Source organism: Peromyscus eremicus, chromosome 7, assembly GCF_949786415.1.
Source record: "Peromyscus eremicus chromosome 7, PerEre_H2_v1, whole genome shotgun sequence".
NCBI classification, from domain to species: domain Eukaryota; kingdom Metazoa; phylum Chordata; class Mammalia; order Rodentia; family Cricetidae; genus Peromyscus; species Peromyscus eremicus.
Genome location: NC_081422.1, coordinates 92,947,919 through 92,971,436, shown reverse-complemented (window position 1 = coordinate 92,971,436; position 23,518 = coordinate 92,947,919). Strand labels below are relative to the sequence as shown.

Sequence of the window (23,518 nt, the reverse complement as noted above, 5' to 3'; positions counted from 1 at the left end):
AATGCCCTTAGCTCTTCAGAGAAAGCTGATTCCCAGTGAGATATTTGGCTTAGCCCTCTAAAACTCGGTGTCCATTTTCATTAGGAAGGAAACTCAAGTTTTTCATTAGTTCAAAAGATTTTATGAGATGGTCTAATGACAATATGAAAAAAACAAAAGTGCATGTCTTTCAGTTAACAAGGAGAACATAGTAACTTAAACGCTGCCCATCAACTCCTCTGAAGATGAGGAAATGGTTGTGTTCCCCCTTGTTTACATATGCAAATCAAGGAGTTCCCATAGTTCCTGGTCCAGGGTGGTTTGTGATCAATTTGTCTTCATCTGTTATTTAAGTAAATGGCAAACTGTTCAATCATCCAGAATATCTTCATCCAGATTGATGTCTGCTGCGTCAATATCATCTAATTCCAAATTATCCAAATCGACTTCTAGTTCTAGTAAGCTCTGCATGGAAAGGGAGAGGGCAGACGTTACACAGTTCTGTGTTAAATTACCTGTTCACAGTCTAAAGCCAGAACCAAATTTCCTTAACACTGACATGAACACTATCCCACTTGAAGCCTCGTCTCTGAAATATGGTACCAAAGCCATCTAAACCTCAAAAGCCTGCCCTCCTGACTGGGGGTGGAAGATGTCTGACCCACCTTTTCTTCTTTCTGGGAGGTTTGGGAGGCCATGATAACTGGGCTAGAAGCAGGTTTCCCATCAGGTTCCTGAAAATTCAGTAAGAGGTAAACATGAAGCCAAAGGAACTTGCCCAGAGATTTACATATTCCCCCATGCAAAGGAAGTGGCAGGGAGTGTTATAAATCAACAATGTCAATCATGCTGTCACATGCAGTTCTTCACGAACCTGCTGAGCTGTGGCTCTTGAGGGCTGAAAGCCTTTTGCCTCTTCCATGACATTTCTCTCTTCATTTGGCTGTCAGAATAAAACAATGATAAAATGAAATACTATGAAATCAGAAATAATCTAGACACGTGGCCCAAATCCCAGACATTAGCTCTTAATAACATTTTAAAGTTAGACTTGTGGATATGTTTCCTCCTTGCAGTCACTCTAAATGAAGTCTGGCAGTCTGCCACTCACCGTGACAAGAGGGTACTGCTTGGCTGGCCACAAATCCACATGTGTCTCCTTGACCCACTCTTCAACAACAAAGGCTTCTTTTAATCCAGGGAAAAGGTTTTCATACTCTGTGGGGTCCGCAAGGGATTCTGCTGCTTTCTGGTTGACTTTTGAGAGATTCTCCCGCCACAGCTTCACTACCCTAATGTGAGAGACATGAGAGAACCAAACAGATGAAGCAACTGGGCTCTAGTTTTAGTTGAAACATTTCTCCCTAAACTAAGTCCGTACCTTGAGACCTGGCTGGGTAAGTAAGTGCGGGCCAGGAAGGCAGCTTCTGGGAGTCTTCCTGTCCTGATCAAAAGCTCTAGGCAAGCATCAAGCCTACAGAGGAAAGCAGAGGTATTGTTAAGTAAGAGCACATAGAGCCTAAAGTGTGGGCTTGTCACAGAGGCAGAATCTTCCAATGCCCCCACCCCACCCCTTACACATTCACTTCTGTTGCTAGCTTATAATTGTCTGAAAGTTGAACAAAACCAGTGGATTTCAGGGGTGTGAGGGATAAGACAGCATTCATGACAGCTCTCAGCTTATTTAGTCTGAATAACTAAGAATATAATGGGACTTTAAGGAGAGTTATGGCAAGCTTGGTATGCACCCTGAGTTTTATGACATGCCTAGAAGTGTAGCTCAGTAATGGAGTTCAGTTCCTTAGCACAAACCTCAAAAACAAATGTTTGATAACTGATTTGAGTCTAGGATTTTTAAGAACTGGTATATAGAGCAAGGCTAATAAATACTTCTTTATTTCCAAAAGGCAGACTAATGTCCACATGACTTGGCTTGCATTAACTCTGCTAGACTTAATCCTTGTACAAAACAGATCAAAAACACCCCGGTGTAGACAGTCCTCTGCCATTAGTCCTTTTGGAAGAGAACAGCCGCCTCTTCCTATCTTTCAGTAAAATGGTCTTGGAGTAAGTAACTGGTGGGCTCTTTGACCCTGAACAGCTCATGCATAGAGATACAGATCAAAAGTCACTACAAGTGCCACCACAGTAGGTAGCACTATTCTCTGGCTGCCCCCACTATTCAACAGCAGCCATCCCTCAGCTCTTTCCCAGGACTTGTGTTCCATATTTCTCTCAAACACCATCCTCACAGTCAGTGTACAAAATAACTGCTTACAGCTCCTTAAAGTCTTTTAGACCTTGAGATAATACTTACTTGCCCTGTAAAAAGTAGCTCATGAACGCCACATTATTTTTGCCGTCTCTCTCTGCGCCTTCTGCTAACTTGTTCACCATATTAGCGTTTCCAGAAGCAGTGGCCAAGAGTAGCAGACCCCCATAGTCCTGGGCATGGTGCAGACACTCCTGGGCTAGACTGAACTGACATTTGCTAATGGCGAGTTCGGCAAGCTGTTTCCACTTCTGCTCCGACTGTAAGAGTTTAAGATAAGACATCTTTGGAAATAAACATTTAAACTTCCAATGTCAGATCAGCATTATTCTCTTTCTTTGAACATCACTGTGATGACAATTGAAAATAGACAGACACACACATGTAATTTTTGAGTTACATTTGGTAAATGGGCTCTGTCAGTCAAAGAAAGGCATACATAAAAATGTGTAATGAAATGAAAATCCTATGAATAAAATCAATTCAAATGGTACATGGATAATTAACTCATTTTCATTTTTAATTACCTAGTGAAACTGAATCTAAAACCATGTAAATGGAATTTAAACATCATTAGACTGCAATTATTTTAACAAGTAAGTCAGTAACACTTTTTCAAGGAAGAATAGAAAATTATGTCCTTAAATATTGAGTAATGAATATGGTCATTTGTAGCGTCCCAGAAATCAAATAAAATGCACATTTAAATGATCTTGATAGCTACACTTTTTTGTACAATCTGAAATTTACTTGTAAATGCTTTACTTAACCCCTAATTACTGGTACATAGTATATACAAAGATCTACAAATTGTCAGAACTCTTCTTTAAAATCAGTGTCTTTCATAAGTTTGTAATATGGCAAATTGTTGTCATGTCTATACTGTGAGACCCAGACTAGACAGGAAAAAATTTCTCAAACAGATTACAGAACTAACAGTATATTGAATTTAACCCATTTAATTTATACAAAGATTAACAATGCATCTTTGAAAAAGATCAAAGAGACAACAGCCTCACCAAAATGAGTCACTAATTTGTATTTGAAGAACATTAGTAACAAAATGTTTCAGCAAAAACACGTAAGTACCTTCTGTGATTATGGAACGTTGTGGATTAGAACATACCTCTGCTTCCACTGCTAACTGGTAAGCAATTTTCAATTCTCCAAGTTGAAGAGCAAGCTCAAAGCGATGTTCAGGATCTGTGGATACTGTAAGTGCTTGCTGCTTGAAGCCCTACACATTTTAAAAACGAAAAATGTGTGACTTAAAAAGAATGTGCACATAGAGTATACACACAACAAATTATTTCTGAAAAGGAAATGACAGGAAAATCCCATAGCCCACAGTAGACCAAATGGAATCTAAACTTCAAATAACTTGATATCCATTAACAGTCAAGAATATACTACCAAAAATGCAAAACAGCAGCCATTTTTGGCAAATGAAAAGTTTAAATTCCCATTTCTGTGCTTTTATTTCTAAAATGTCTACTTTGCACAATTTTATACTTATAGCTTTAAGATCATCCTGTAACAAGGATGCTACAGGAATAAATACTTCCATTTAAAAGATTTCTGGGAGAACTGGGTGTGGGTCAGAACTAAAGAACTGATGTTTTCATGTATTTCTGTAAGTCCTAATCAAATTACAAAATAAAATTTTATTGACTGCATTAGGGACAGGGGGCACATGCACAGGTAAATTCAGCTGCTGGCAACCTTAGAAGTGGGCCTTAGAGGCTATCTAGTCCAGGATTCATTTTATAGGATTAATGACAGAAGTGGGAAGAGGAAGCCAGGCAAAGGCAAAACCGTCCAACTTTCTGTCATCTGTCGGTCATTTGGCTTCTAGCTGGGGTCCAGGCACCGAGGAGCTGTCATCAGTGTGCTTTACTTTGGCCTCAGACTCAGCCTATCACGTATCCAAAGGAAGAAAGCCAAAGGTCTCCTCATGCCATCAGGACAGGGTTTTACAACAAATGATGTAATTAGAAATTTAACTTCTGTAAGACAAAACCACTGATGGGCAAGGTTTTAGCTCTGGGAATGTGGCAGTGTCAGGGGGAAACAGGGTGGTGTACTTCTCAGCACACCAGAGGAAAATACTTAGTAGAGACTGGTCAGGACAGAAACCAGACAACTTTTAGAGTTCAATCTGGCCACATCTTCAGGATGGCTTTATGTTGCTGGGTGTGTGCCGCTCCACTTCCCCCAGATTTTAAAGAGAACTTTTTAAGATTTATTTTTACTTTAGGTGTATGAATATTTGGCCTACATGTATATAAGCACACTTATGTGTGCCTAGTGCCTGCAGAAGCCAGAAAAGAGCCCTGGATTCCCCTGGTATTGGAGTTACTGACAGCTGTAAGCTGGTAAGTACTTGCTGGGAACCAAACCTAGGTCCTCTGAAAGAGCAGCAAATACTCTTAACCACTGAGCCATCTCTCAAGCCATCTCCATTCTAACCAAATTTTGAAAGGGTGGAAGCTGGTGGAAGAGTAAAAACACTGAAGAAAATTCCCTAGGTCAGAAGTGAGGGCGGCAGAACACGACCTGGTTTACACCTCAGAACCCTACGGTAGCTCATAAGGACCAACACTAAAGATAAAACTTCCTAAACGCAGGCATAGAACAGACCCGCCACTGTCCCTCTAACCCCTGATATACAGCTCTGTTCTCTGAAGGTCTCCAGTCTAGGGAATACACAACCCCTGGAAAAGGGAGTACTGAATATGGAGGGGAAACAATGTTAATAATGGAGAGAAACTACATGAAATCCTAAATGTCCAGCCTCTGAGCTGGCTTCTACTCAGTCTACACAATGATGGCGAATCAAGTTTCTCTGTCAACTCTAAGCAGCTCAAGAGGAGGCTGCATTAGAATACTACAGTGTCACTTCCATCAGAGCTGTGTACAGGCTGAAATCCTACCTAGAAGGTTTAAACAAAGCCCCTAGATTGACTAGGTGACTATCTGGACATGATGGCTTCCTACTGCACCCCTTCCTGTGATGTCCACACCCAAGAATCCCTACTCACAAGCTTCACTTCACATGAAATGCCTAAAGCTGAAAAGTGAAGCACCAGTGTATTGATATATCCTTAGGCATGAAAACAGAGTAAATGCCTCTGGAAGGAAGGGGACAGGAAGAACATCTCATTTATACCTTGCAGAACCTACTTTATATGCTGTGAATATGTAACTCAAGTAAAAAAAAAGTTATATTAGGCAAAAGGTATATTGATAATGATAAACTTTGTTATGGGCACTTTACAACTTTTTTTTTTTTAAGTTAAAACAAGATTCAGTGTTTTTTGTTTTGTAGCCCTGGCTAGCCTGGAACTCAGAGATATGCCTACTTCTGCCTCCCTAGTACTGGAATTAAAGGTGTACACCACCATGCCTAGTGAGAAATAAAGATATCAAGAACTTTAATGGGGGGGGGGGATATAAGGCGACTGTTAAAATCAGCACCAACACTGACAGGCCTGGAGGGTGCTAAGCTCTCAGTTTACGTCAAGTGTGCCACATGCTGCCATAGCAGCACCTCAGCTAGGAAACCTGACTTGAGAGAATCAGTGGTGAGAAATATGAGGCGACATTCTACAATCCATATCAACATTCTGTCAAATGCTAGTTTTAAAAATAAGAAAGAAAAAGGAAGGCAGGCCAAACCTCTCACCTGTTTTTCCAGAAAGTGTGCAACTCTGGTCCTCTGTTCTTTGGGAATGGTGGGGAGGACCTTATCGGCCATGCTGAAATCCCTCCGCATGACAGCAGTCTGGTATTCCAGAACTGAAACCAGCAGCGAGTAGCTAACAATGTTCAATTCCTTATCCCCCAGATAAAGCCTATTGTCTTTAGGGATATAACCCAGAAGGTACATTGTCCTGAAAGAGAAACAAAAATAAAACTGAAGCCCAATTCTACAGTTACAATAACAACACACACACACATACATACATACATACATATATATATATATATATATATATATATGTGTGTGTGTGTGTGTGTATACACACACACACACACACACACACACACACACACACACACACACCTCTCTTGCTCAATATCTTTACATTTGATGGATGTGGTTTTGGTTACCGTCAGAAAACCTACTAAAACTAATGTGGGGAAACCATCCCATCACTGTGACAAGTCAACACTACATTTGGTTCACAAAGCACTTTGAAATTTAGGCTGCTTAAGACAAAAAGCAAAATGATACTCAGTACCTGTCCAAGTGGGCAATGGTGACGATTTCTCCTCCCACGTAATAGTTTAGTCTGTTCACAGAACTTGTGTAAATGAAGCAATCACCTACCCACAGCCCAGTTTTCACAATTTCCTGAATTTCACCAAGAACCTATAGACAAAAACAAACAAAAAAACAAAGACTATTGCTATCTTAGCCAACACCAGACATCTCTGAACAACAAGCTGGATATGGTAAGCTAACATAAGAAATGCAAAGTAAAACTCATTTCGAGAAGATTTTTCCTAGGAATTTTTGTCTTAGTTTAAAAACAGAGTTAGATGAATATTTCTGTTGTGAAGTCTCAGTTGTACATAACTATGATCTGAGAGGATTAATCTCAACTGGAATGTTAAGCATCTCAGAGTCCTTTAGGACATCCATCCCCACAGCGGATGGTTTGTTTCCCATTTCAGAGCTCATTTGAATCATTCTGGCTCAATAGTCTTAGAACCAAACATCTTCAAGTTTCCTTAGTGAAGGAATCAAAGTAAGCCTGCAGATTTCCTAAAAGCACACATTTATTTCAAACATACTTACTTTCAGCTTGTGTTTGTGTCAAGATTTTAGTTTTTACATGTTATCAGAACTTACACTCTCCCCAAACCTAGTTTACACTAACATGTTAAAATCAGCACAGTCTGTTTTAAGAATATAAAATATTAAAAACAAACCCTACGCTGAGCTGAGACTTACCTCAAAGGCATCTTCAATGCCGTCTTCAGTAACTCCCTCATGTGTTTCCTGTGCAGCCAAGACTTTTTCTGACAGATATTTAAGAATAAAAAATGACTCCTCAGTGGCAATACAGACCAGCTCTCCAGAATCAGACCAGAAAATCTGCAATCCAACAAAGAAAAAAACCACAGATGACTGATCTGCCTTTCTGAGTGGCCACCTCAAACTGTACACACTTCGTTCACTACAGGATCAGTTTACAGGAAGGGAGTAACTGTGCACTTAGCAGTGTACTTCTCCATACATTTGGGAAGGCGACTGCACAAGGCTGCTGTACTCAGGCCAGCAATGGAAGCCAATGGGAGGCCGGCGTGCTGTCATTCAGGAGGGGCGCTCTGCTCCCTAGTCTCTAAAACAGTGACTCCCACGCCTTACCTTTCTCTCTCCATACACATATATACGAAAAAACAATACCACAAGCCAGTACCCTCTGGGGGTCATAACCCCATTTTTTAAAAGACAGACTCAGGACCACAGGGAGGCAAGATGCTCTCTAAAGACAATGTCCTAACAATGAAAGCTGTCAAACCAACTGCCATCTCTAATGTTGTTACTGGAGAAGGTCTCCTGACCATCATCACATCTAGAAGTCTAGAAGGGCTTTTCCACATCAAGAAGTCCCTAATTTCTTGTCTTCAACAAGCATGTTCACTTTGTTAAGGCCATTTAAAATATGAATGGCACCTGGAATTTGTATAACATTCTATATTCTTACAAATAGCCAATGTTTATTGTCTGATTCCAATGCAGAACTGATATTCTGAGCACTTCTTAGGTAAGTGGCATGGTGTTCAGCACAATGGGACCAGGAGAGCAGTGTGCAAAGGGTCCTTCTTGACATCAGACATTTCAAAGATAAACCTCCCAGAAGCAACCACAGAGGAGACACTCACATGCTTGGGCTGAATTTCAATTCTGCGGATGAGTTCTGTATTGTCCCAGTCGTAGAAGGCTAAGCCATTCACAGACCTGACTCCCAGCAAGAAGCCCCCATAGATACCTTAAAAAGGACACAGATTCTGCTCAAATATTCTGAGCCATTACAAAGATTCTCAAAATGTGTCATAAATAGATAGCACTCACTTTCAGCTCCAAAATCGGGTTTAAATGACTTTTTTTCCTTAAAGTTCTTAAATATCTTTACAACACTGTTGCTTTCTCTTATTGCATACCTGAAGAACAGAGAAAACAGCATATTACACACCAAACCAAATTCCATCAACTGTTAGAAGTATCTTCAAATACTTCTGACCTAATATTAATTATTTAGAAATATAAAATGCATCTCCATTTGAAAATTCACTGACTTGTTTTTTTGTCCTAACAGCGAAAACTTTAGTTAGACAAATAATGAACGGGTTTCATGCTATGTGTTATGCAAATTACTAAAGCTTACAAACCATTTTAGAAATTAGAAATGGTACCAATATCCATCAAAAGGTGAATGCTTAAATTGTAATACATCCATTCAATGGACTACTACTCCACACACAAAAGACCTACTTATTAATACAGATAAAAACATGGATGATCTCAAAAGCCAGAACCAAGAATGCATGCCTACAGTGCTCCATTTATACGAAGTGCTAAGAAGTCTGAAGAAGAAATTCTGACTTACACAGTAACAAAAAGCAGATCGGTGTTTGCCTGGGACTGGGGAGTGAGGTGACTGGGATGGGGATAATCTGACTGTGTTGGTGGCTATGAACTGTATACACTAGAAAGAGTTCATGTGGCCTCTCCTGCTTTTAATGAGAGCATTTTATGAATATTCTGAATTCAGATGGAAACCAAGTTCCTGTCCAGGTGACATAACATAGCACCATCTCTCCAAATACTTTATAAAGGGCAGCCCCTTGGGAAGCCATGTCTGCCAGGGCTTCCTAAGGACTTGATGCAGGCCTACTTTGTCTTAAACCCCAAGCATCAAGTCCTGTCACAGGCTCCATCAGATATAGGTCCTGGATCCCCAGTTGAATGGATTTATTACATTAGCCTGAGTGAGCCAGCTCAGTGGTAATTCAGACAGGGCAAGGGCAGTTTACACTCTCCAAATACCTCAATGAAGCAGCTGGGGTGGAACTGTCTTTTAACATGGAAGAGCATCAACCATATTGGCACCAATACCCTATCTGCAGTCAGGCATCATGTAACTAAAACTTACTCTGAAGAATCATGGGCCCATGCAAACTCCTGGGCAGACCCAAAGCTCTTGTTTCTCAAAGCCATTGCTGTGTAGATGATATACTCCCCATCACCACATACGACAACAAACCTAGAAATGACAGAAATCAGGGATGATGACATATAGATGTCAGGAAACAGTAATCCACATTTATGATAAAATAATTCAGTAACAAATGCCACTTTAGTCAATTATTATAATTTAAAATGTTAGAGCTACACATTTCTTTGAATATGCTGTGCATAATATTCTAAGCAACAAGTCCAAAAGCAATTATCAATAGGGTTACTGACAAAAACACTGTCACAATGGCCTTCTCTGATGAATCCCAGAGCCAGGGGCAGAATGGCAAGCACAGCTGAAGATGCAAAGCACTCCAATCATTCAGTAGTGCTTGCTGAGCACCAAGGTGCCTACCACTGTGCTCAAGGCAGTCACACCACAAGAAGGCACTACTTTACAGCAAGTTTACCTGCGCACTGATACGCATCATTTAGATGAACAAAAGATCTTACTCAACTGCTAAATTTATTAAAGTAAACAGGGTCATTAACATTTAAAAACAAAAATAGAACGTTACATACCCAAACATGTTTCCCCAATAGACAAAATACCTCTCTTCAAATTTCATTTAGAAAATAATAATGTCTGTTATTGGAGGACAGTCAAAGGTAAAATGAAAAACTTACAGCAAAAAAAGTTTGAAGATATTAAAAAAAATATATATATATGCCTTAACTTTCATAAGATAATTAAAAATGTAGTCATCAGTGATTAAATCTTGATGCCATACTTTGTCATTTATGATAGTGAAGATGGCTTAAGACATCCAGATATACTGTAAAATGACTTTTAAAGCTCTAGGGCACTGGTCCTCAACCTTCCTAACACTTTGCCCCACACAAGCTCTGAGAGGGATGTTAGCGGCAGCTTACCTCCCATTAGGATTGTGCTGAATAGTCTGGGGATATATTTCACAACTGCCCATATCCTTTACTGCCAGTGGCAATCTTTCTCCATCTTTAATTTCCGCGTCGCCCATTGCTTTTAGGTTGGCCTGCTGAACTTCTGAATGCTTGGCCCAGATTATCTTTCCATTGGCATCCATGGACATGGCAGGTTCCTCCCGACCGAGCTGGAACAATGACAAACAGACAGCTCTTAGTGACTAAAAGGAACTCAAAACCACAGAACAGACTTTTTTTCTCTCATGGAGTCTTATTTCCTTTCTTCCACATTAAACTGTCATTGCCTAATCTCTTCTAGTTAACAACAGAAATGCTAATTTCACAAAACTGGTGACTTGGAAGATGGCTGTACAAAAACCCAAGAACGGCTTTGCCTATGTCCACACATTAAAACAGAGTATAATTACCTTAACAATGATGCTCCCTTCATCATAGCCCAGAGCGACATTGTTGGACCCTCTCAGACTGGCCACACACCACACCCTCTCCATTCCATAATTCAGTGTACTCTCAAGCCGGTAGGTGCTAGAATGCCAGATTCTCACCGTTCCTAAAAAGCAATGTGAACATTCCCTTTGGATATGAACATCCAAGATAAACTATTTCTGGTGAGTGAGCTGCATGGAAGTCTTTCTATTTCAATAAAAGTAGTTTATAGTGATTTTATGACATTTAGATCTATAGTCTTGAGCTGACTTTACAAAGCAACATAAATATGAAATAGCAAAAAATTTGCAAGTAGGAAACTAGGGAAAAACCAATTAAATTTAAGTGTAAAATCACAACAGGGTTTCCTGGGTAGAGTGCTACCCATGTACCACATGTTTGCTGTGTGTGATTTCCTCTTCCCTCTTGCTATAATCCTATGAGTAGACTAGCATGTTCTCATCTCTTAATCTACCTAAACCATACATTTGCAAAGTGGCAGGGCCTAAATTCGAACCCAGGTCTGTCAGGCTCCAAAGCACAGGCTTTTTCAGTTCTTCTCTAGAATATCTGATGTACTTTTATTTAAATAACAGAGTAAAAGACACTAGAATGATGATGATAAAGCCATTTTATTCTTCTATATTATAAGTCTAGAATCCTAATAAAGATATGGAAGCTGCTAGAAACAGCCCACTGAATGGAGGATACCACTTGGTTTAAATATGCAGGGAGTCATGTCAAGCACACAAGTGACACTGACTCTAACTTACCATCTTCTGATCCTGTGATGATGATGGGCAGCTCAGGATGGAAGCTTGCACATGACACGTTCTGGGCATGCCCCTCCAGGGTCTGCACACAAGTTTTATTCTGAAATCAAGACACAGAAAGCAGATTCAGTAGTGAAAGCAAGTAACACATCCTTCACTTTTCTCAGTGCACTTCCTTTTTGCCTGACAGGAGTTATGGCAAACTCAACAGATCTAATACAGACATTTAAAAAACAGTACTCTTTTATTGAATACAAGACTATTTTCTTCAATTATGTCATAGATAAAAGTAAATGTAATTATTACACTTAAAAAAATCCCAAGAGATGGAGGTTTCGTCTGAATATTATTTTCTTGATAATTACATTACTTTTATCTATGACACAGTCAATTTCTTCATTACACAGACTTCACCTGTGGTCTGAGGAGAGCATACTGCTTTATTTAGCCTTTAATTTTTTTCTAGATTAAACACAAATCTGAAAAAGTTTCAAAGTAAAATTGTTTTTTGAGGCCTACTTTATTAACTACTTGCTTGTAGAAACTTTTTCCCAGATAGTTTTGCTATGTAGTCCATGCTGGCCTGGCAGCAATCCACTTGCCTCAGCCTCCCAAATACTGGAATTATAGATGTGTACCACTATATTCTGCTGTTGGGAAACTATTTATGATGTTAGAAGAAGGGGGGCGTGCAGCAAGAAAACCTTCGAGACACAAAGCATGGCAATACGCGTGCATGACTAGGTTTATGACTGTTCCATGTGGTGAAATGTGTACCATGGCTACATCACAGCATTCACTGTTGGGCTTGTTTTCATTCAGGTACAGAAGTCTGGGGATGAGGACACTTAGATATGTGTGGTTTAATATAACAATGTAAAAGCCTTTTTAAACAAACAATAAGCATGCTGGCATTTCACTTTTAAAACCTTAAAATGCATTTGTATTTGTTTTTAATAAAGGGGAGAATTCTAGGACCACATTTTAGGTGCAAATACTGGAGCCTTAACTTACAATTCTCTAAAGAATTCTTCCCCAAACCTCCGAGGTGCTACAGGAAGCAGTAAAGACCACGTCCAGCGTATAGCAAGGGAGGGTATAGGAACTGTACCTGGTAATCCCATATTTTCACGAGCCGGTCGTCTGCACCTGAAATGAGGTACGGCTTGTCGCCACCACTGTAGTAATCGATGCAATTCACGCCTTTCTCGTGTCCCTCCAGAGTGAAGTTGGGTGAAGAAGAGCCTAGCTGCCACACCTTCAGGGAACAGCAACATTGCCAGTCAGCACTTTCAGAGGCAGTTCCACCCGCTCCTCACACAAGACATCAAATACCACAGCCCAAGGCAGGGTGTTCAAGGGTATCCTGCTGTTGTTCTCATGTTAATTTTCAAGGAGCAGAATCACGGCTCTCTGCAGATGCCAATTCCTAGGCTTCTCCACACAAATTATGGCTCAGCTGGTGTCCAGTTAGTTTTTTATCAACCTGACACAAGCTAGTTATCTGGGAAGAGGGGCTTCAATTGAGAAAATGCCTCCATCAAAATGGCCTTTTCTTGGTTAATGATTGATGTTGGAGGACCCAGCACACTAAGGGTGGTGCCATCCCTGGGCAGGTGAGCCTAGATGGCATAAGAAAGCAAGCTGAGCAAGTAATTAAGAGCAAGCCAATAAATGGTGTTCCTCCACAGTTCTGCTTCCATTATGCCTCCAGCTTCCTGCCTTGAGTTCCTGCTCTGACCTCCCTGGATGATGGACTACAAGCTATACTATGTAGTAAGAAGCCCTTTCTTCCCCAAGGTGCTTTTGGTCAGCGTTTTATCACAGCCACAGAAAGCAAACTAAGAAAACTGGTAACCAGGTGGAGTGTAAGAATCAGTGTATTCACATACTGAGAATCTCTAAGGTAAGTAAGGATTTGATGGCGATTTAGTGGATTAGTAGCATGTACTAAAATGAAAGAAAACTTGTCAGGCAGAGAGGCACAGGTCTGTGTTCCCAGCATCTGGGAAGTTGAGAAAATTGATAATGTGAGGCCAGTGTGGGCCACACAGTAAATTCTGGGCCACCTTAGCATACACTGGAGACCCTGACTCAAAAATAAATAGATAAACCTAATTTAGTCAAGAAGTTAGAACCGATCTCAGTTTTCCACCTATGTCAAAAGCAATTCAACAAAAGGTAACAAGGTCAGGTAAAAACCTGAAGATCTTCACACACATAATAGCTTAAGATGAGTTAAAGTAATAAAAAATATTATACATATGTAAGCAAATGTATAAACAAAAATAATGTGGTTTGAATTTTATTTTAAGTCAATGGACAGAGATAGTATGAAGAGAAACCTAACCACACTCACTGCTACATGTACTCAGCGTCCAGTACAGCCAAGGCACTGTACTGCTCTCTCAGAATGTCTTCTTGGGGTTGTGCAAGGGGAGACACAGCTCCTGCCCCAAACATCCAGTTTGTCATGGGGATAAAGGATTCCAAATGTAAGACTGTTAATAGAAGGAAAAGCTAAGAAGGAAGGTGCACACACTCTAGAGCCATCAGGTGCTTGACTTGAGTTTCTCAGAATGACTATCTGTGCTAACCCTTAGAGAGCCACCAAGATGTCCAGAGAAAAATAATCTAAATGGAAGAATGAAAAGACCTGCAGTCAGAGGAAGAGCTGATGAAGGCAATGTTCTGTGAGCACTCATGGCATTTCTAGAGGACACTGATTAGGTCTGTAACATCAGCCCAGGCTAGCCTCGACAATCCTGTATCACTCTTAGGTATCTGCAGTTTACTCTGAGAGTGAACGGACAAGACAGACTCTATAGGAAAGGCAGCCCGTAGAAAGGGGAAAACAGACAGAATTTAAATGTGAAACAGACAAATGATGAGAAGGAGCAACAATGACTAAGGACACAAAACATAGTGACCCAGAAAATCATGGCACTGCTTCTTATTTTAAGATCCTAGAGTGTGAACTAATATACACCATGTTGCTTCCACATGGCAAATGTTCCTTCTGTAAGAGCACAAGAGTAGTTTTCTGGCCAGGCACAGTAAAGCACAGACAGAGTGGACACCTACCTTGATGGTCCTGTCCAGAGATGCACTGGCAAACTGATTGTTATCTTTGGGGTTTATCACAATCTGCATAACGTAATGCGTGTGTCCTTCAAACACTTGTGAACAAGACCACTTTTTATCCCAGTCCCAGAGCTTAATAAGCATGTCATCTACACCAAAAGAAAGTCAAGTCAGTTGCAATTTGTTTTTCATTTCTGTAGTAAGACAGTCTTGGTGTCTTTTAAAGCAACAAATGTAGCGGAGTTTACACATCCCATTATCTAAGCCATAGAACCAATACTGGAAAAGACCTCCAAATCCCCATTTACCAACTCAGAGTAAACCTAACTACAGAACAGTGGGGATAAAACGTATATAATCAACTATTAAAACAGACAAAAGCCACGAGGAAAGAAAAATCTTTTAATGTAGTTTAAAAAGAACTGTGATCACCATCTAAGTCTGACTGAACAGCACTGACTGTTGAAAGAGGTGGCATTTGCCTGATGAGATAGACTGCTTTTACAAAAGTTCTCACTTGTCAATTTAGAAACATTTCAAAGACTACTACCAACTCAGGGCTATGCAGGGTAGTTGTCCTCCCACAGGTCCACTGCTTTCCACTAATTCTGGGGAGCTGGCTAATCTGAATATGCAGATAAGCCAACAGTGTTGATGGCAATCTGCCAACAGCTCGCTCATCGGCATACTAACGAGCTTTCTGCTCCCCAGATAGTGAAGCATCTAGACCTTGGCATTTTCCCTGACAGGAATTGGGGCAATTGCAATATAATCCTAAATACAGTTATTTCATTAAAATACACAGGTGGGCCGCTTCAACAGCACAGTAATGGATTCCAATAGTTTAAAAGACACTTGGAGTAAGAGCTCCACTTGAAACAGCGGTTAAAGTCTAACATGTCTCACAGAAAGAAAATCATTACTCAGAGAGCACACGACTGAAACAGGTTGTGTCTTACCACTGCTTGTGAGAATGAACGGCTGGGTGGGATGAACAGCAATACAGCGAATGTAATCTGAGTGGGCTTCAAACATATGCACCCTCTCCAGGGTGTTATAATTGAACACTCTAATCTGCATATCATCCTAGGAATGGAGGTTTTAAAACGTCACTATTATGAGGTAAACTGCATAAAAAACGAAACAATATTACAGGCTCAAGGCACAATATCCATCCTTCACACACTACTTTTAATTAACTAAACAAATCAGGCATTACAGTTCTGCAGCTGGTATTCATAACTTCTGACCAATCAGAGGGTAGGGTCTGATACTCAGGATTACTTACTGCGCCTGTCACTACCCAGTTCTTCCTTGCGACAAACTTTGCAGCTCGGACAGGAAGGTCACATACTTCAAATGTCTTCACCAGTGTCTTGAAATTTTAACAAGAATAAACATGTTGAGTTATGAGGAAATAACTGAAGTCTTATTCTGCTGTACTTAAAACATCAGACTAGAAAGCATTTCTAGTTTAAAATGTTGTTAAGCAAATGTATGACAGCCCAACATTAAAATGGGGAGAAAAGAAAAGGACTAATCACCCTTTCCTTAGCAGATTTGAAAATCAAAAATTTAAGAGAAAGCAGATGGTCACAGAACGGCATTCTAGACTTCTGTGCTCTGGCCCTCCTCTCCTGTCCAGTGCTCCCTTTGGCTCCTCTGGAAAAACCTACCTAGGGAGACTTATTCCCTTCTTGTCCCACTGCTCAGGGAATCCATGCTCACCTTCCACCTTCCCCACTGTGCTCTCTGAGGACAGGAGTCATCACCACTGTACACCCCACCGACAACCGCGGAATTCAGTCGCTGTGCAGTCCACTCCACTATCCGTTCAGTGAATTATCTCTTAGCTTAAGTTTCCTTTAAAAAACTGAGCCATCGGGGGACAAGAGAGATCGCTCAGGGGTTAAGAGCACTGGCTGCTCTTCCAGAGGACGGGTTCAGTTCCCAGCAACTACATGGCAGTTCACAACTGTCTGTAATTCCAGTTCCAGGGGCCCTGGCACTCTTACCGACATATGTGCAGGCAAAGCACCAATGCACATAAAATAAATATGTCTTAAAAACAATTGAGCCATAGATGGGGTGCAGTGGTACAGTGGCGCACACCTTTAATCCCAGCATCTAGGAGGCAGAGGCAGGTGGATCTCTATGAGTTTGTTTTGAGGCATTACAGCCAGGGCTATGTAGTTATACTGTCTCAAAAATAAAATAAAATAATAAAAATTTTTTGAGCCCATAAAAATGACTCAAACAAGATCTAACTGTTTTTTCACATCTTAGCAGCACATTACTAGAAAAAATGGCTGTGGGTTTTTTATAGTTGCTGTTCGTTTGTTTCAGTAAGCATGAAAACTAAGGGTTTAGATGTCCTTTGGGTGCTCAGAGTGGATCATCTACATTAGTGGAAATTCAGGAGACCTCCTAGAAAAATCAGAGATGAACAGATTTCTCTGCTTTCCCATTTTAAATGCCTGCTCTTTTAAATTCTGAAAATTAAGCCCTAATTTTTTTTTGTTTCTAAGTTTTTTGAGACAAGATTTCTCTGAATAGTCCTGGCTGTCCTGGAACTCGGTCTGTAGACCAGGCTGACCTTGAACTCACAAAGATCCGCCTGCCTCTGCCTCCCAAATGTTACGATTATAGGTGTGTGCTGCCACCACTCAGCAAAGCTATCATTTTTAATGCCTCTTTTTGTACCAAGAAAGCAATACTGAAATGTTTCTGGAACATAACACATCTTACTGGCTCATTAACCAAGATACACTGAAAATCCCAGAGTCTAGTTCACAGGAAGTGTTAAGGCTACCCTGGCTTCCCAGGACAGAACTCAAAGATTCTTAAGACAAAGACTGAATGAGTGCCACACAGATACACAGAGCCACTGGGTGACTATGATGTCAACAGAGCAGGCTGAACGTGCAGTCTGCAAGATGGCAGAAAAATGTACAAAATCTTTAGAATCATTAACAAATCCAAGGATGTGTGGAGAAGTGAGAGGCCAGCTGCAGAACCATCATGACCGAGTAACACATGAGGTGCTGCGGTGGCACAAATGGCGAGAAAAGCCAACTCACACTCCGGGAGCTAAACAATCTGAAGAGCAGACAAGGCTGCATTCTCAAGCCATGGAAGTGCTACATGTAAGTTAAGAAAGCAACAGCTCACACAGAGATGGTTCTTTGTGAGTCATTTGATTCCATGTGCTTATGGTTCTGTCATGCAAAGGTCACAACAACTATCATCCATTCAGAGTAATAAATCAAGGCTCAGTGTGGTTAAGAGCTGTGTGTAAAATAGCAGGAGGTGGGCATCAAATAATAAAACACTGCTGTTGTTTTAAAACACTGTACCTACCACCTCAAAAAGGACACAACACTTCCTTATTTGAAATGTAAGAACATCTGGATTCTAAAAATGCTGCTGCCACTCTCAATACACGGGAATGGCAACTACTGCTTTGCCATCGGCAAATTGACAAAGGCAGAGCAAGCAGAACAAAAGCTGGTGTAGCACTGCCTATACCAACGCTGCTGTATTTAAATACCACACACCATAGAAGAGTTTCTTCCACAAGCCACACCCACACAAACCCAGCTCCTGATCACACCTGAGAAGCAACGCACATACAGCTGTTGGACTGTGGTGCTTCTTTCATTACTAGTGGCATTTATTGCTAATAAAGGCCTTTCAAAAATCTTACCTGAGTTTCATGATTCCAAACACACACACTGCCATTGTAAAGACTGGCCAACATCCATGGCTCTGTAGGATGCAAATCCACACTCTTAACTCGATCAGATCTAGCAGTTAGCTTTCTCTTGATGTCAAGTCGAAGAGGCTAAGGGGAAAAGAAAACTCAATAATTAGATGGTTAAGCCAAATAAAATATTCTTGAAACAGTGTATCAAGAGGCTTATGAAACAATTTTGTTTTCACCTTCCTAAATTGTGAACAGAGTTAAGTCTAACACACCCATGTTAATCACATTTATAAAAATGGGATATTTTTTAAGTTTGTATTTATAGCAGTGGTTTTCAAATTTTACTTATCCAGACTTTACATACTTAAAATTTATGAGGACTTCAAGTGATAATGTTTTATATTTTTGTAAAAATTTTCAATTTGACTTTCTAGGAAACTGTTTTTCATATCTGCTTTTGTCTCTAGTATGTTGTGGTATATTATTTTGGTTGACATGTAACAAAAACAGCCACCATCTGGCCTCAAACATATATAGTTAGGAAGCAGAACATGTAAGCCATTTTTGGAGAATGGGATGTTCTGCTTTAATGCTGCCTGAGAAGCAGGGGTTCTTAAAGAACACTTGTATTGTGGGATCTGAAGCCACAGGAGTAACTGTTTACACTCGGTTAAATTAAAATCCACTGGTTTAAATTACACTTTGAATAGATCTTAACTACTGCCAGGCTTTTCATAGTAATACACAGGTTATTTGGGAAATGACGGTTCATTGAGTCACACAGATCCATAAATATGGCACATTTCATTACACTGAATCAAAAGTCACATTTATTAATACCACTATCTACTTCGACTGATAGGCCTTTGAATATGAGAAATACACGAAGTTCAGTCTCTAAAACTCTATCATCAGTAACAAACATGGTCAGGGACCAGCTACCTTCTTTCAGTTATCAGGCTATGTCTACTAAAATATGGCTAAATAAGCAACACCATTCCAAGTAAAGCTTGCAGCCTGAACTTTTATCTGTATTAAAGTCCCTTTTGCACCAGACACATGTAACTTTAGAAGTATTTTACACACCCTCATTTTGTCATACAAATACAGAAGATTTAGAAGAGGCCTACTCAAGTGTTGAGGTTGACAGCATTAATAATATTTACTGTTTCATCAAGGGCATTCTGACATAAAATCTGGCTTTTAAAGCAACTGTTTGACAATCAAGAATATATTATCACGTTGGGTGTGGTGATGCATTCCTGTACTCTCAGCACTCTAGGCCCTGGAAAAAAGGACTGTGAGTTCAAGGTCAGTCTGGGCTAGAAGTTAAACTCTTGTCTCAAAAAGGGTGTATCATCAGCATGTTCTGGTATTACTGCACCAGCATGGTTACCTTTCTTTCCTTAGTGCAAATATAAACCTAGTGGAAAGGCCAATAGCATCTTACTACCAGGAACACTTCTGATCTGTGACTTCCTAAAACCGTGAGAGCCATCTAAGGAACTACAGGATACTTGTAGAACACCTAGTTTATAGACAGGTAAATCAATTTAAACTAAACTAAATTTAAACATCATCAATTAAATCACAATTTCATGTCCATGCTATTAATGTTGTGTTAGAAAATATTGTGAAAATGTGTCATCGTGAAGCTATAGTAATCCTAAACCACATTAAATGAGTTCTTTGGAAATGATCAGAGGTGGGGGTGGGGGAGATATTTAAACTGTAGACAAGTAGTAATGTCTGATCAATAGAGGTTTACTCATGTTCATGAAGGCCTTTTGAATTTACAGAAACATACTCAAAAATTAGAAGCATTTAAAACAAAACCAAGCCATAAAATAGCAATAGATTAAAACTGCCCTTTCCAGTCAGCCTCCTTATCCGGACCCCGGGACAGAAAATGATTTGATGACAGTTTTCTGTATCTCCCAGGGATGCCATCACATAGAAAAGTAATCCATTAGACAATGATGCCCCGGAGCAGCAGGTTCCACTCTCTTCTATAGGCTAATTTAAAATTCATTTCCCTTTCAACAAGGCTAAAGCACAACCTGAAAGCCTTCTTGGCAGGATGAGTTACTATGCTTAATTCTTTATGCTGTTCCATAACAATCATGAATGGGACAGAAATTTAGGGTTACTTTTTAACACATGAGGATCCCACGGAGTAGTACCCTGAAACAAACACCTAAGAAGGCCTGTATTCACCTCTTTTTGGATCACTGTCAAATGTAAGTCACTGTCGACTCTTCTTTAATGTATGCCAGACCCATGGTCTAACTCTTCAGTTCCCTTGAGGACACTTCCACTGCCATGTGTTCCTATCCATCTCAAACGTCCTCAAGCCACCATCTTTAAACCACATGCTAATTCCAGAAGGCAGAATCTTTTCAGTGTCTTCTGAAGTTCTGCCCCAGTCACTACTGTCACAAATTTTAACTTCTTCCTCTCATCTTAGAGTCAGCAAACAGAAAGTATATTTACGCCAGGAGCCATAGTAAGATCTTTCACATAAGCCACCACATCCAAGGATATACTTAGAAATACACACACTAATAATGCTTTAAAATTGGTCAAAGTGGTCAATCGGTATAGCTGCACTTACTCCCAAGTACAGACACTACTTTAAAAATATCCGTTACTGCCGGCAAGAGCTCCTGTAGTCATACTTATCATCTCAGTCACATTTTTAAAAGATACTGTAGCAAGTCCTAGATGGTTAAAATACTCAGAATGCATCCTCAACTCTCCAGACTTAGTTTAAATGCCACTGCCACACCACCAATATGCCCTTTCTGATTAGCCTAACCAGGATTCTTCCCCAGTCACGGTACATCTGTGCACACAGATCTTCCTGCTTATCGAGTGCATATTTCTTAAGGTCAGGATCATTACTTATAGAGGCCCTTCTCTCCACACTTTATTTATTCGGGAATGGGGGTTGGAACAGGTAGCATAACTGAGGTCTACAGTCTTGCTACGTTCAAGCCTCAGCTGCACCACTCAATTAGACATGCAGTAATAAGTTTACTTAACCTTCCAGGTTTGACTTGTATAAACAGGGATAATAATAATATCTACCTCTTGGTGTTTTGAGATGTAAATTCAGAGTTCAGTTAGAGCAGTGCAGGGCTTACAGTAACCATCTCATAAACATTACTCATAATTATCTACAGGCTGCTGTGACAATCAGCTGGCAAATGTTTAGCACAATACAGGACAGTAAATACTCCTATGGTAAGTACGCAAATGTATAAATTCATGTTTTGTGCTTTCTATGAGACTTAAAATACAGTCATCCTTTGGTGTCTGTAAATGGTTCCAGTACCCTCCACCAAACCAAAACCCACAGTTGCTCAACTTGAATAATATAAAATGGTATGGTATTTGCTTATAATACACCCATTACTCCCTGACATCTCTAGATTAGTTAGAACACCAATACAAGATCAAAGAGTTGTTATGCTATACTAGTTAAGTAAAAATCACAAGAAAAATGTCAATACATGTTCACACAGTATTTTTCCCCCAAATGTTCCTTCCACCCAAAGCTGGTTCAATCTATGGGTGTGGAATTCACACACATCAAGGAATGAAAGCAATATATCACTATTAAAAAATGCCTCAAAATGAAATTAGGCAGATCCAAGGCGTTTTCCAAAAATGTTGTTCTCTATGAGCACAGAAGGCCCCACCAACACCAGCTGTTTAATATAAAGTGGCATGATTACCACACAGGTCTGTTGAGGTGGCTCTCAACTTTGGAGACCCGATAAAGTGTACAAATGAGGATGGTGTGGGAGGAGCTGGAAACACTAAATTTTATGCCAAACTATTTCTCCAAGAGATTTTTCTGGGAGTGGCCATGCCCTTCACCAGCCAATTCTTGTTCTAATTTCAACTTTTCCATAATCTGCTTTGTGCAAACACTTAAGTGTTTTTAAAACTTGGAATTATTTCCCCTACAGTCTTCAACCACCAAAATATTTGATCATGTGATCCATAACAAATAAAATGGGCAAGAAAGTGTTTAAGAATACAAATACTGATTTTCTTACTTTTTTTCCAGAAAAAGATATCCTCACACTTTTTTTTTTCATTGTAACAATCCTGTGGAAAGGCATTTTGGGTCACGTTTGAGCGTGACAGTGATGATAAAAACAAAAATGCAGAAAATCACATCAGCTAGTTTCACCAACAATTCCCCAGTCTGTCTTTGCCCCTAGAAGACGACCAACTGGTCTGCCAAAGCATTTGAAATGCCACCTTTGACTCCATACACATTGGACTTTTTTTCCCCTCTGTTTAAGTTTGCAATTTGGGGTCTGCACACTACCAAACACCGCGCGCAACCTGGATGCTGGATTAGCAGACACCAGCTTAATGAGTGAATGACGTGATTTTTGTCAAAGTTGCCTTTGGTGTCCGTTTTCTGCCTCTGGCATTTACTTGCGCTACTGGACCCTGTGCAGACGGCGGTGCACCGCACCGACAGGCTCCATGACGGTCAGCAGAGTCAGCAGCCGCTCACTCGCAGGCACCCAAGCCACCCCAGCCTCCAGGCACGGCCTTCTGCCTAGCGGGGCTCCAGCAGGACAGGAGGACCCCTCCAGGCCGCAGCAGGAGCGCAGACCGCGTCTCACCACGGTCCCCAGCCCGGGAGCCCCGGGAACCCGCCGCAGCGGGTGAGCTTCGCTCTCGGTCCCGCGGGACCCGACCTACCATGGCTCCGACTGTCCGAGCCCGAGCCTCTCACAGGCTCCCGGCGACACTAGTCCTGAGGAACCCACCGACCCGCGGACCGGCCGACCCACTGACGTGGAACTTCCGGGAACCGGTTCTCGCGACACTCGCAGCCAGGCTGTGCGCCTGCGCAAATCCCCCCGTAAGGCGGTCGGTGCCAGGCCCCGCCCCAGTTTCCTAGGTAACGCGGCCTTCCGCACCTCCCGATGCTGAGCTGGCTGAAGTGTGCGGCGCTGAGGCCCCGGCTGGGCGGTGGCTCTCCACGGCTGTGGCTGCTCACCTTCGGTCAGGTTCAAAAAGCCAGGAAGACGGAGCGCTGTGCTGGATTACTGCGAAGGCCGGCGGCAGCGGAGGAGCCCGGAAGCCCTGTC

General features: G+C 40.9%; 1 protein-coding gene across 1 annotated transcript; it reads right to left on the bottom strand.

Moving 5' to 3' along the window:
- Window positions 1–98: 98 nt before the first annotated feature.
- Copb2 (COPI coat complex subunit beta 2) lies at window positions 99–23,239 on the bottom strand. The gene is made up of 22 exons (XM_059268418.1): window positions 23,127–23,239; window positions 18,396–18,533; window positions 15,978–16,064; window positions 15,649–15,775; window positions 14,690–14,838; window positions 12,717–12,863; window positions 11,606–11,705; window positions 10,814–10,956; window positions 10,374–10,573; window positions 9,418–9,528; window positions 8,337–8,425; window positions 8,147–8,253; window positions 7,212–7,355; window positions 6,496–6,626; window positions 5,937–6,144; window positions 3,378–3,488; window positions 2,297–2,511; window positions 1,361–1,453; window positions 1,091–1,271; window positions 854–922; window positions 645–713; window positions 99–444 (listed from the first exon to the last, which is right to left on the bottom strand). Exons 1-22 carry the CDS (start codon window positions 23,127–23,129, stop codon window positions 349–351), a joined length of 2,718 nt encoding a protein of 905 aa, XP_059124401.1. The 5' UTR covers window positions 23,130–23,239; the 3' UTR covers window positions 99–348.
- Between the last annotated feature and the right edge of the window lie 279 nt (window positions 23,240–23,518).